Consider the following 13,559-nt stretch of genomic DNA (forward strand, 5'->3'; position numbering starts at 1 on the left):
GGGGGGGGGAGCTGCAAATTACCAGGCCCTGTCTCCTGCCACTTGGTGACTGATGTCCTGCTCACTGCTGCTGTGGCCTTTTACATTCTTAACACTGATTTAGATAGATACATCCGCATGCTCGCCCTGAAAGGCAGATCATGTACAAGCACAAACACCATTAGCATGCACATCAATGCATGACTGAATATCCACATGTTGAGACAGAAAGTCACAAATTGTATATACTTTTTACAAGGGTTCAAAGTTATTTCAAAATGAGGTCAAAAGAACTCGAGAGATGATTGGACATTTAATTTGCTGCAATTAGCAGAGTTAACGCTGACAACATTAAAATATCTGAATGCTAAGACTGAAATCTATAAGAGGCAGAATAAAACTAATAAAAAAGTGTTCTGTTTGTATTTTGTCTTTGTACAATAATTTTGTTTTGCCACCACATATTCAAATGTTGCAAACTTGTACAGAGCATCTACATGGTCATTTTTTAAAGAGAGCAACATAAAATAAATAAGTAATAAATTACTTATTTATTAATAATAAATAAGTAATTTATTAATAATAAATAAGTAATAAAATAAATAGGGAAAAAAATTAAAATACATATTTTTAATTATCCTGCCAAAATGGGCAACTATGAACGGGATTTTAGTTACATGTTAGGCTTTCCTGAGATTGCGCATCCAAAACTCGTTCAGCAGAGGCTCTACAACTTCAGGTACAATCACCTGTCTCAGTGTTGGAAGGTTAATCCACCACCTCACCCTTAACGTCATGGCAGACATAAACACAATAAAGACCGCTGTTGGAGAAACCCACGCGGAGAATAAACAGATGAGCTAGCACAAACTCAGCCTCCATAAACGTCACAGGAAGTATGTATGGAGTGACATAAATAAATGCAGCCCTCCAGTGGCTGTCACAGCTGGCATTGCAGGTGCAAATTTAATTAGTCAAGGTGAAATCTCCCTTGTTGTCTGAGAAGGCATGAGTGTGGTGGGGGTCCTCGCCATGCACAACTGTAAACATGCGCTATATCCTAATCAGGTGTCACTGCAACGTTTGATCAGCCTGCAAAAACTTGTCACAAATCCCCAGCAGAGAGTGGGCCGATGAGAAGAACAAAGGAAAAGAGCTGTCATAAAAGAGCGGGTGGTGGTGGTGATGGCAGTGGTGGTGGATAAAGAGACTTCGCCCATTAGCAGTCTCTGTCGCCTGTCTCTCTCCTGCTCTCTTTAACGTCTCTCTGCCTCTAGTTTTCTCTCCTTCTGCATGTAGATACCAACAGCATACACCTTCCTTATAGTGTCCTGCCACAGCTCTGTGCCTAAAAATCTAAACTGCAGCTGTCAGACAGATGCTTCACAACCGCCAACAAAGCTTCCAAAAGAAATTCCCAAAGCAGTCCATGACTTTTGTTTACCTCGTGAAGAACCACACATGTACAGAGGTACAAGCTGTGCTCGTTTTGTTTTTATCAAGCTCTATTCTAGGTGGCTGGGTCCTCTCGAAAAGCCTGAGGAACTATAGGTGTGCACGCTGAGCTCCATCCACTCAATGCCTTCAGGCTGCATCGAGGCAGTGCAGGAACACATCCACCATTAGATACTGTTTACCTTTCAGTTTGGATGATATTGAATACATTAGCTGACTGAACCTTATGAGAAACACAGGCGAGTGACAAGGCCCAATCGTCTTTTCGAATACCATGGTAACTGAGATTACAGGCTAACAAAGAGCAGACAGTGGGAAAAAATATTTAAAACCCAAATACTGATACATAAATTAATTAAAGGACAAAAAAACAAGTAGAGAATTAAAGTTGGAACATCTGTCAGCGACTTAGCTTCCCAACGTAATACCAGTGTTAGAACATTTATACCCTTGAAGTTAATGATCCCCTCTTTAATTGACAGTCAAGAAAAGCTGGCTGCAGCAGCATCCTGCCGAGACACCGATAAGGCTCCCCCTTCCCCCTCCCAAAACTAAAATAAAAAAATAAAACAGTTTAAAGAACCTTGGCACTAATCCCTATTGTCATCCCAGCGCAGCAGAAGGACTTACAAACACAGATAACTCTGCTCAAGCTGTCTATTTCTTAGGAGTTATGGGGACAGCTGAGCCACCGCATGCCTCAAATCAGTCACTCAGATTACCCCAATCCCTCTGTGCTGTCAGTCAGCTGAGACACTAGCCTGTCACTACATTTACATGAGTCCATCTCATATGTGACAATGCCCCATATATGACAATAGTTGCGACGAAGGGGTCCATTCGCTCACAGATAGCGGCTATACAGTATGGCAGATGGGCTGTTGTTGGATTAAGCATGCGCGGTGCTCCTGTCGTTGCTGACACTCCAACAACAAGTTTAAGGAGTCTTAACCATTTGGTTCTTTCCCATGGCGGGGAGAGTGTGGGAGATGCATGTCAAATACGCAACGCACACAAACCTGCAACGACACACATATATGCAAGTTCACACACAGTGGAATAAACTTCAAAAAACTTGAAAGCACACAGTCAGTGTAAGAAAACCAAAAGCTTACCAAGTGTATGTCTCCAGAGTTGGCCTCAAGTATAACTTTAATCCACTTACTAGTAACATGATGAAGCTCAAAGACTACAACAGAAATCAAGTTACCTTTGTGCAACAGAAAACAACGGAAGAAAAAGAGTTTGAACAAGAAATGTTGAAGGTAGCAGGCCAATCCCAAATCTAATCCCCCCCAAAAAAACATTCTAGATAAGAGCCAAACTTCAGAGTGTCAAATAAAAAATGGGGTGGGAGGGGTAGAAAGGACTGGGGGGGGGGGCACTCTTCCCTGCAGTGTAGGATTTTGCACTTTTAAATGACTATGCCGTACATCAAGGCACCTGAGAGCTCACGATGAGCTGACTACTTTTTATGCTTCTGTGGCTCACTCCACTTCAGACAGTCCTGAAACAAATGACAGTGGATGCCCTCTACATAACAGGGCCAGGGCAAGCATGACACAGGGGTTGACAAGTGAACCCTCAAACTCCCTAACCTCTACCCTTGTCTTGGCACTCACACACACACATACACAGAGAGACACACATACACAGAGAAACACACATACTCAGACAGCCCCAAAAACAGCCCTGACATGACCGCTCTGCAGCCCTTCCTAACCCCTGCTTGTGTTTTTTTTTTCTCTCCATCTCATTGGAGACAGCCCTCAATTCAGAACCATTTTAGCCAGGCAACTGGATGTGACCCGCTGCCCCCCAGACAGGCTCATCTGAATAAACAGAGTTGAAGAAACAGGCAGAGGAGGGAAAATCTGCCTACATTATGATAGGAAGAGAGAAGATGGGAATCAGCCAAGGGGCGCTTTTCTTTATGCACGTTTGATCAAGTGCTTGACAGCACCGGTATATGGAATTACGGACTGTTGAACAAAAAGTTGCGCAGTGGGTGTAAGTGTGTGTGGAAATGAGTGTGTTTCTGCGCAGTTTGGTCTGGACAGCTGAATTTCCGAGGCCTGACAGTGTTAGACTTGTGACAAGCCGACCGCGCCTCACCACCGGCACATACAAAACGCAAGCCGCTTACCAGCTTTCCCAGCCCATCACTCAGGACGGCCAAGGGAAGTGCCGGGAGAAGAGGTCAGACGTGGAGGAAAATGGGAGGGAGGAAAGAAAAGCAGAAGATGAGGAGCCGGAGGAAGAAGGGAGGGCTGGTCAGGGGTTAAGTGTAGAGAAGACAGCGATGAAAGGCAACTGTCATGCACCAGTGCTCGCCCAGGAGCACCTGTCTCGAGAAGAACATGGAAAGTGTGCCGGTCACGTCCTGACAACACCCCCACTTTTTCTACACACACTCACGCATACAGGCACTCAGGAAGGGGCTGATGCTCCACCACTGGAAAGGCATCACCTATTTGACAGCATGCCAGTCAAGCTGTCGTTGGCTCTTTCGCATATGCAAGGAAAAGTTAGACTGATGAAGAAAAAACACACGGGGGGTTCAGAGAAGAAATCACTGAGACATGAACAGACCACCTGAAGTAAGCAGACACTTCTCAAAGACTTGGTACAGAGTGCATTCTGGAATGAGCAAAACAAAAAAAGATCTTTTAAAGCGAATCCAGGATAACCAGAACAACAACTCCACACTGGAAGATCGTGCAGTTACTAATGTCATCAAGTAGAAACAGTTATTCTAAGCATGCCTAGAAATACAAAAAAAAGTTATAATTCCTTTGAATCGATAATGTTTGGTAATGTTCTGCTATATTAATACAAAAAAGAAAGGTCTTGTTTCCCTTTTTTAAACTTGCACTAATGCCTCTGCTAATTTAACATAGTATCCATAAATATCTAAAGTCATAAACTGCAGAATTACACCACTATGTTTGCATTCACAGGTAATACTTGACACGTTTTATTAATGGTGGTTTTTCAACAAGAGTGCCAAGAAAAGAGTTTGTTTGCAGAAATGCTAAACTCTGCCTTTGGCTAAAGCAGGCACTTCTTGTGCCAGACATGTTAACACACTTTCACAGCTCCCATTAATGGAAAATACCTTATGATTTACAAATTAACAGTTAGTATTTACAGCATCTCGTGAACCTGGTCTCCTGCAGCTTTCGCGAATGAAAGGTTTTGCACTTTCCATTGAAGCCAGATGTTACCAGTAGGCACTTAACTTTACTAGAAAGGTAAGTCATCACAGAAGGAAAACAGGTTTCACAGATGAACTGCAAAAAGACAGTCTGCACAACGTAGTATGATGGAATCCTTATTATCAGTGTTAAAATGCTAAAATTAGCATAGAAAAATGATCTAGGACATAATGTGGGTAGCACTGATTAACACTGACATTTTCTTGCACTGATTATTGAAATTTAAAAAGTCTCTAATGAGCACAATACTACTTTGGCCATTGGTAACCTTTTTAATTTACAGTGTTCTCTATTGTCTTAGCACCTATACCACACATTACAACATTATATCCTTTAGAAACTGAACAAAGATTTTACATCCAAAAAAACTGAAAAGAAGTCTAACAACTCACTTGAATCATAGCCTTATGTGGCTAATGAATCCCCCAGAGGCTTTAGCCTTCTTGTTTGAGGTGAGAGGGTCATTTCATGTTTATTCAGTATCAGTCCAATGAGCTACCGCCATCTATTGATTGAACTGATTATTCTATGTCTTTATCGTGACAGGACACATGCATGACAGATGAACCCTACTTGGGCAGGTCACATTTGATGTAACCTCATTGAACCTGACGGCCAATCTGGATAGTCCGTTTGCACGCTCCACGTTGCTTCCTTGTTTGTGTGTACACTGACATCTGTGGCTAATGCCTCGACACTAATATGAAGTGCTCGGTAGGGCTGTCAGACACATAAACTGTCAGGAACTGTTTTTACAAAAGCACAAACAGCTGCTTTGGACAATCCTTGTGACTGCATCGACTGGAGAACATGTTGCCGGTAAACCCTCAAAACACAATAGCAAAGAAAGTAGTGGTGTGGATAAGGCTGTCAGTATCTTTCATAGAAAATGACTAAAGGGGGGTTATATTGTGATCGTAGACTAGGATTATTGATGGCCAAAATGTCCTGTTGGAAATATAATAAACAAATAAATTCAATAAAGGCCTTTAAAACTGACTATATTGTGTGATCAATAAAATATGACGCCAAGATAATCAAAACAAATGCACGTTTGTTTGTTTCTAAACTCTTGACTGTGCTATCACTAAAGACATTTTTTTTTTTTTTACTAACGCATGCCACACAAAATCCATATCAACAGCTTGTGATTTGGCTTGAATCTCACACAACTGCAAAATGCCAAAGCATGCATATTGACCATCCATATTACGTGGTGAAAACCTGCCTGCTGTTAAATAGGTTCACCTTTAGCTACCAGAACAAATCTGACCCATCGAGGCCCATGCAGGTCTATGAAGGGCAGCATGGTGTCTGGCATCAATATCACATCTTTTAAGTCCAGTTAAGTTGTGAGATTGCACCTACATTGATCAGATAGCCCAGTATTAGACTGAGATCTGGAGAATTTGTCAACATAAGTACAAGCTTTGCTGAATCAACACCAAAAGCTTGATTTGGTGTTTTCTAAACCATTCCTGAACAAATTTCGCAGTCTGGCAGTGCAAGCTATCCTGCAAAGAGCCAGTCATCAGGAAATACCACTTACAATAAGTGGAGTACCAACTCAGCAATAAAACATAAATCGGCCACATTTTTTCTTAGATAACGAATGACCCCAAATTCAGCTATCCACAAGAAATAAAAGACAGCATGACTCATTGGATCAGGTAATGATCTGTGATCTAGTTCTGATGCTTACATGATGACTAAAAGCACTTACTAAGAATGATATGCATCCATATCAGCATTATGGCCAATCAGTTCTCAACTAAGTGAATTGCTTTCATTTCTGACACATTCTATCATTTTATTTTTTTAGAATCAGAGTTAACTTCATCAGCAAGATCCCTATCTTTTCTATAGGATCAGAAAACAGTCTTCACCCCCCATGCGCTTCAGTTGATCTTAAATCTGTCACTAGTTTTCTGGTTATGCTTTCTTAAACCACTGTGAACAGGCCCTGAATCCTAACAATTGCGTACCACAAACATCCCACAGGACCTTCAGCGGAGAAGATGCAATGATCCAAGTCTCTAATCACTGAGGTTTAGCCCTTATCAAAGTCAATCGAATCCTCTTATTCATTTTTTCCCAGCTCCAGCACACTCTACAAGCAATTTCAAGAAGAAAGCTCAACTTTTTCCATAGAACATTATTCCCACTGCAAGAATTCACTGCATTTAAAGAATCTAAATTTGACTTTGTCTAGTAGTGTTTATATTGTATAGCTAATTGGTGTATATTTTGATTTTTTTTAAAACATTCATTAGTTGTTGTAAGTAACCTCAACATTCAACCTATCTTGCTTCCCCTAAACAGCAGTTAATCTGTAACTGCAAAAGTATTTTGGACATAAAACTATTTCAATATCTAAGACATTCAATTCCCATTCAACCTTATGTGACACTTATGTATAAGTCTTTTGAAATTTGGTATTCTTATATTATTACTTAGAAGTAAATACATAATCATACAGCATATATCTGCTCCTCCATTCAGTTTATTGCCAATGCAAGTTATGACATTCTTGTAACATATTTTCTGTGTGAATGACTTATTTGATTTTAAAAAAGGTGTGACTACCCAAACTGGTGTGTATACATGTCAATCCAAATATATGAGCAAAGATCAAACAGGCAAGAAAAGGTAAAGACATGTAGATGAAAAGCTCAGCAGCAGACTAATCAGCCCCCTTCAAGTCTGACACAGCGATCAATGAAAGACCTGGGGCCTTAGGCCAGCGCTATATTACACACCAAAACTTCATATTCATTCATTGATTTTACTTTTCATAATAGTATATCATTGAGCTCCAATGGGAGCAAAAATGGAGGCCAGGGCTTAGGTCAACTCTCACATGGACGCCCCTGTGGATGTTTGTACAATATTGATGGCACACACAGAAAGAAATGACTAAATATCTGGATCAATAGCTCGTTTCCCTAGCTACGACAGGTTGTTCCAGATGGAAATATATAAATACCTCTTTATGGGTAGTGGACTAACACTAACTAACAGTGCTAAATGCACCCCTTAAGGTAAACTCTTTGATTAGCCAAGGCCAGAGGTGACTAAAGAGGTCTGCAGATGCTGGGATGCCACACTTCCAATGTCCTGGGGATGGTAATGCACACAGGGGCCCAGTAAAGAGACCGATAATACAGCAAGTCGCAAGCCCTGGGCTAAGAGTCCTGACCCTCCAATTTATTTGTACTAATGACAGGCTCAAAGCGCTCCATTCCTAGTCATGTTCAAAAGCTGATGAATAATTGACTAAATCTGCTCTTGCATTTTATGTTGGTACCAGAACTTGACCTGGGAAATTCATGGGCCTACAGAAACAGTGCCATTTTAAATTAGGGGGAATATGAGGAGCACAGGGTAATCAAGTCCTGCCACATGGTCACAACATCCTGCTGCTGTTAATGGCAGAAAAGCTTTTTGTTTTTATTTACAGTGCAACACAGGAGAACAAAATCCAACTTCACAGCTTCCCCATCTCCGCAGAGGCCAAAGGGCCATAAAGTGGGAGGAACCGCATCATTGCCTGCTTCTTAATTAAAGGAAAGCTGTTAGGCTCATTTGCCCCCTTTTTTTTTTTTTTTTTTTACACATTGAACTAACCAGCCCAGTGTTGAAGACCTCCCAGACACCATCCCTGCTTGGCCCTAAATCATGATTGGGTGAGTGGCCCAGTGGGTCCCTGCTGGACAAGCAGCAGCCGCCCAGCAGCTAGGCCAGCACAGGCCACGAGGTGGATCGACACCTCGCCAGCAATAAGTAATTCTGTAGAGGATTAGCAGCATGATAGCCTGATCAATACTGTGTGCTCAGACCATTAGGAATGCAGCGAGGAAATGACCCCCTCCGGTAATAAAGCAGGGCATCTGGGTTCTCCTTCATTTGCCAACTCCATTAGTGTAATAGTATCATTATCTGCCACAGCCGTATTTTTCGAAGCCCTGGCTTTAGCATAGTTCAACCAGCAGGGGTCTGATGAAGCTCTGAGACCCCTATGCCAAGTGTTCCTGTTTCCACCATTCCACACAGAGCCCAGGTGTAAATCTAACTCTATAGGAGCTTATGTGCTACCCAGCCTCAGGTATACATACCCATGTTTTATGTCAGTACCTAACACTATTTCTCCATTACTGGCTCATTAATAGACCAAGCAGCATGTAGCTGAATTTAGAAGGAGAAAAGATGGGCATCACAGTGCAAAGCTGCTGAATGTGCTAAATCTGACACCTCCTCTTGCTAAAACACCAGGCTTGACATGACAGGACATTGGCATTAGTTGCCATAAATCGTTTTCCTTACACTAATTCATCAGCTAACATTTTGTAGGGGAGAATTGATTAACCATGTCTGGATGTGTGGCTACATAATCAGCTTTTACCTCAATAGCTGTTAATTTAACAGGACCACCAAGGGAAACACAAACCATTTTAATGAGTGTTTAGAAATTAAATACCCTAAACAGCTTGCACTAGGTACCACAACTCGAGCAAACCAATGAGGCTGATCTAAGCAATGGGCTGGGCCGAGCCCAGGACCTCATAACATCTGGTGACCCTGTGTGATCATTACTTAGCCTGCTGCTCTCTCTCACACACATACACACACACATCCTGTTGCAACACAACACTTCATACTTGTCATCACTGCCCAAATGGCAAGCTTGCATCAAAGATCAGCAACATGTGAGTTAGCATCAAAGGACACTAGGTTAAGGAACAGGGTCAATGTTGTTTTCACACTTGCCAAAACATAACTGGAAAGTCATCCTGTGATGACAAATGATAATGAAATGTTTCCAATGTATTAAAGGCAAGCTGAATGTTAATGGAGGTGGAGGGGTGAAGGAGGTGCAGCTACTGAAAAACTCAAAATTCTCAAAGAACAAACAAATTACACGAATCAACTTTTATTCCAATGGGTTTATCCTCTTGTCTAAAAATAAACACAATTATTATTTCAATTCAGAATTGAAATAAACTTTATTTGTCTGAATGAGGTTAACACTCCCAGAGAGGATATAAGCACTTGAGCAAATATTCAATTTAACACTATTTTTTGAGAATACACATTAAAAAAAGAAAATGTGGTAAAAACGAAAACGGTACTTATTAAAGATTTACATATCTGGCTATCATACACTTCATTAATTAAATTAAAATCTGGCCTATGCCGGACCTAAAAAGAGAAAAATCAACCTCAGCTAAACAATAACAGATGATATAACGCCCCGTGTTAATATATATTTAACAAAAACAAAATGCCCTCTCTGATTCAAAAGCTTATAGAACAATCCTGTATGAAACTAATGAATTTCTCAGATTGCTGAGGAGTTCTGGCCAACTACTTTTTTTTTTTTTTTTTTGGACTTTTTGTTTTTTGTTTCTCTACGTCATTAGTAGATTTGCTGTTGTTTGGAATCATTGTCCTGTTGAATGATCAAATTATCCAATCATCTGTCAGAAAAGATTACCTCACATTTGACTCTAAAACAGGATTTTGTAGTCAACCTGATGACCCCAGAATGTTCAGGTCCTGTGGCTGGAAAACAAACAAAATGATCAATCCTCCACCACTGTGTTTGACAGCTGGCATGAGCCGTTTGTGCCGATAAACTGACAAACAAGACATGCTATTATTACTATAGTAACGTAAACCTTAACATTTAACATGTTAACTGAGGCCCACAGATCGAGGTGAACTCGGAACACTGGTCCTCAGGAAAGAGACCAACTGTTTTAAATATTGCTCATTTGTGAAGAATCTTTGTAATTGTTTGAAATCATCTTAAAAAACCCTTCTTAAATTAATGGGCACATAAACTGAAATCATTGCCTGTGGCTTCCCTCCTTGGCATTGTGTTAACTCACCTGGATGCTTCGGAATATTAAACTGTGCAAACTTCTGTTTTTCTCAAGATGCTCACACCTGATGAAGATGAGTCAATCAAGTGCAAGTAATTAGCAGCACCTGGCTGCTTCTAATCATCTTAATCCAAGTGGAAGCTGTAAAAGTGAAAGCTGTAGTTTTTCCTCACTTTGCTTCCATGTTATAGCCTTTTTTTGTTGTTTTTGGTAAACTAACAGTGAAACAGAGTCATGCATAAACAATGGTAAGCCCATTTAACCCAAAAAATGATCATTTTTGAAACTATAAAAATTGTTTTTTTTCTTTTTTTATAGTCCTGCAATGATCATTACGCTGGTAACAAGCTATGTGACCCTAGCCGATGCAGTGACTACCTTCTCATTTCTAAACATCTACATCAGAAAACACATCCAGTAATCAAGAAAGTTTATTTTGAATTTCCTACAAGGTCAAGTTATTGGTTAAAGCAACCAAAACAACTGAGGAGATTGCTGAATCTACTAAAATTGAGTGTAGAATCGTCCAATGAATCATAAACATAGGGGAAGTACAGCAGTAAACATTCATTATGGGGCAAGAAAAATTGGGGGGAATAATCATGATCGGCGATCCCTTCGATCTTTGCTGAAATCAGACCAATACACAGGATGATGTACTGGAGACTGGCATTATACTCAAGGGACTTTTATTTCTTAGAATGGCACAGTATCCAGTGCATTTCCAAACAAGAGCATTTCATATCCAACACAACCTCTAAAACTATGAAAACTGCTTCAAAATGCATGCAGCTCCCTCTCTGGCTGATCTACAGTCATAATGTCATTTTTTGATTGCTCTTGCTCATCCTTTCTGTTTATCTAAAGAGAAAGGAAGCCGAGCCATTAGGTCCGTGCTGCCTGACTGCCCGAGGGCCAGCTGGAATGAGCTCCCTCTCCGAGCCGCTCATCTGGCCGCCACGGCCGCTCTCATAAACGGGAGGAACCACGTCTTACATAGTTTCACTGCTGTCTGACATGGTCCAAACACATGTGCCACGGCAGACAGTCGGCGAGTGGAAAAGATGAGAGCGGAGGAAGACACACAGTATGAGAGGTGACTACAGGTGTAACAAACTAGAATAGCATTTAGTCAAGTGTCCCTCCTAAAAAAAGAAAAGAAAAAAATGACAACTTTCTGTATGATTACACTGCAGGCAAGCCCTGGAAAATCAAAAAATATATAAATCAAAATATAAAAATCACACAATTGTTCTTGATTGTGACAAATGCACTTAATTCTCAGTATGACAACTTATGGAGCTCTACAGCTGTCAGTTTAAGGAAGACAGTGTTATTTTCCAATGACATGACAACATTAGGCAATAAATTAGGGTTTGTCTTGTACACTCAGAGCACTAGTTATTACCCACTGGATCAGTGTAAAGCCTGAAGCAGCTGGAGACTATTGACTAGGCAGCCTGCCAAATCCTAGAAACGATACACACTAACTTTCACATTTGTTTTTACACTTAAAGCCATTTTAGCTGCGACACCATGAACAACTGCATTACTGTGCCCTATTCACACAAAACATCCAACACTTAAGTGTCTTTTAATTCATTTCTTTAAGGTTTACGTTAATTCCCACGTATAAAATGATAGAGAATCCTGTTTGTGTTCTTAGTAATGTCGCCTGTATATTGTAGTTCACAGCGTATTCCCAGATGTTATCGATTGGTGCCCGCACCTTCTTCTGGATCCTAAAGCTTCACAGCAGAAGTGCGACTACTTGATAAGAAAACACCCTCTTTTTTTAATGTAACTGTAATTCTTCATTGTGGTACACACTGAAGGGGGGAAAATGGAAAACACAATAAAGGAAGCAGGCAAGGTGAGGTATGCGCTGACATTCGCGGCTTTGTAGCCTTCAAAATGCAGCCAGCAGCATCGCATACGGAGCGTTAGATGTTCAACGAGCGGCAGGGCTTAGATATATGCCAGACCTAACGGAGAAAAACGCTATCAATACCTTTCTTCTCTTCTCCCCCTCACTGTCACCCGATCTTTTCATGTTCCTGGAGTTGTGTTTACACTGCCTCGCATTCATTACGGGCGATGTTGGTTGTTGTAGTGCACGAATAAACGGCATTTCCGTCCTTGTTCCGTCTGACGTGGTGTGGGTAATAGGAAGTAATGCGTTTAAATTCGCCTGACATCAACATTGTCACTGACTGCAATGGGACGTGTTGGCCCCCAAAGGTTCTCGGCGGAGAGGCTAAAAGCGTAGCAAAAAGAACTACAAGTCCCGGAGTGCAGGAGCTGCACGCCGTGGAAGTAGCGTAAGCGTCAGCGCGTTTCAGTTTGCACTGCGCATGCGCAAAATACAGAGCAGTTCAAAGAGATGAGCTCAATGCAAATAGGTAGTTTAAACTGTGTTTAAATACATGTTTACAGCCCATTATTATTGATTTTTAAATGTTTTGGAAAATTACTTTCTTTTTTTAAAAAAAACTCCATGTTTTCCCTAAACTTTCCCCTTATTGTAAATCAAAAACAGTGCCTTTTTTTGTTTTGTTATTTCATCTTAGGCCATGTGTAAAAATAGGTATCATGCTTTGAACGTGCTCCAGCTTAAGCCTTGCCAACCTGCTTTCAACTTTTGCATGCGTCTCACATCCAGGTGGCTGCTTGTCTCCCCGTGTGGGCTTCAGCAACGTCAGCTCTTTTCAACTCGCCGCAGATCATGAAAGTGCACCATAAATGCACAGCAGCAGTGTGGCTGCCTTTGTCTATCACCTGCAAATGCCCTCTAAAAGCTGAACCAGATTGCTCGTAACATAGCTTGAATAGTACTGCAATATGTTTTATCCATTGTTCCTATCAAAGCACATATGAAATACATAAGAGTTTCACGGATGGAGTGATGTTGGCTGTGGGAGGGCAGTGCAGGGGTGGACTGCAGAGGTCTGAAACACCTGTAAAATATTACCATTACAGACTTTGATCAGAGTCTTCATTAGTTTTCCTTGTAATATATTTT

General features: G+C 41.0%; 1 protein-coding gene across 1 annotated transcript in view; it reads right to left on the minus strand.

Moving 5' to 3' along the window:
* The window catches only part of fto (FTO alpha-ketoglutarate dependent dioxygenase), a 116,791-nt gene extending 104,024 nt beyond the window's left edge, over positions 1 to 12,767 (minus strand). Inside the window, exon 1 of the mRNA XM_017423657.3 lies at positions 12,549 to 12,767. Within this exon, the coding sequence (XP_017279146.1) occupies positions 12,549 to 12,668 (120 nt within the window). The 5' untranslated portion in view covers positions 12,669 to 12,767. The remainder of the gene's footprint in view (positions 1 to 12,548) is intronic.
* Positions 12,768 to 13,559: the final 792 nt, after the last annotated feature.

The sequence above is a fragment of the Kryptolebias marmoratus genome, linkage group LG15, assembly GCF_001649575.2.
Source record: "Kryptolebias marmoratus isolate JLee-2015 linkage group LG15, ASM164957v2, whole genome shotgun sequence".
NCBI lineage: Eukaryota > Metazoa > Chordata > Actinopteri > Cyprinodontiformes > Rivulidae > Kryptolebias > Kryptolebias marmoratus.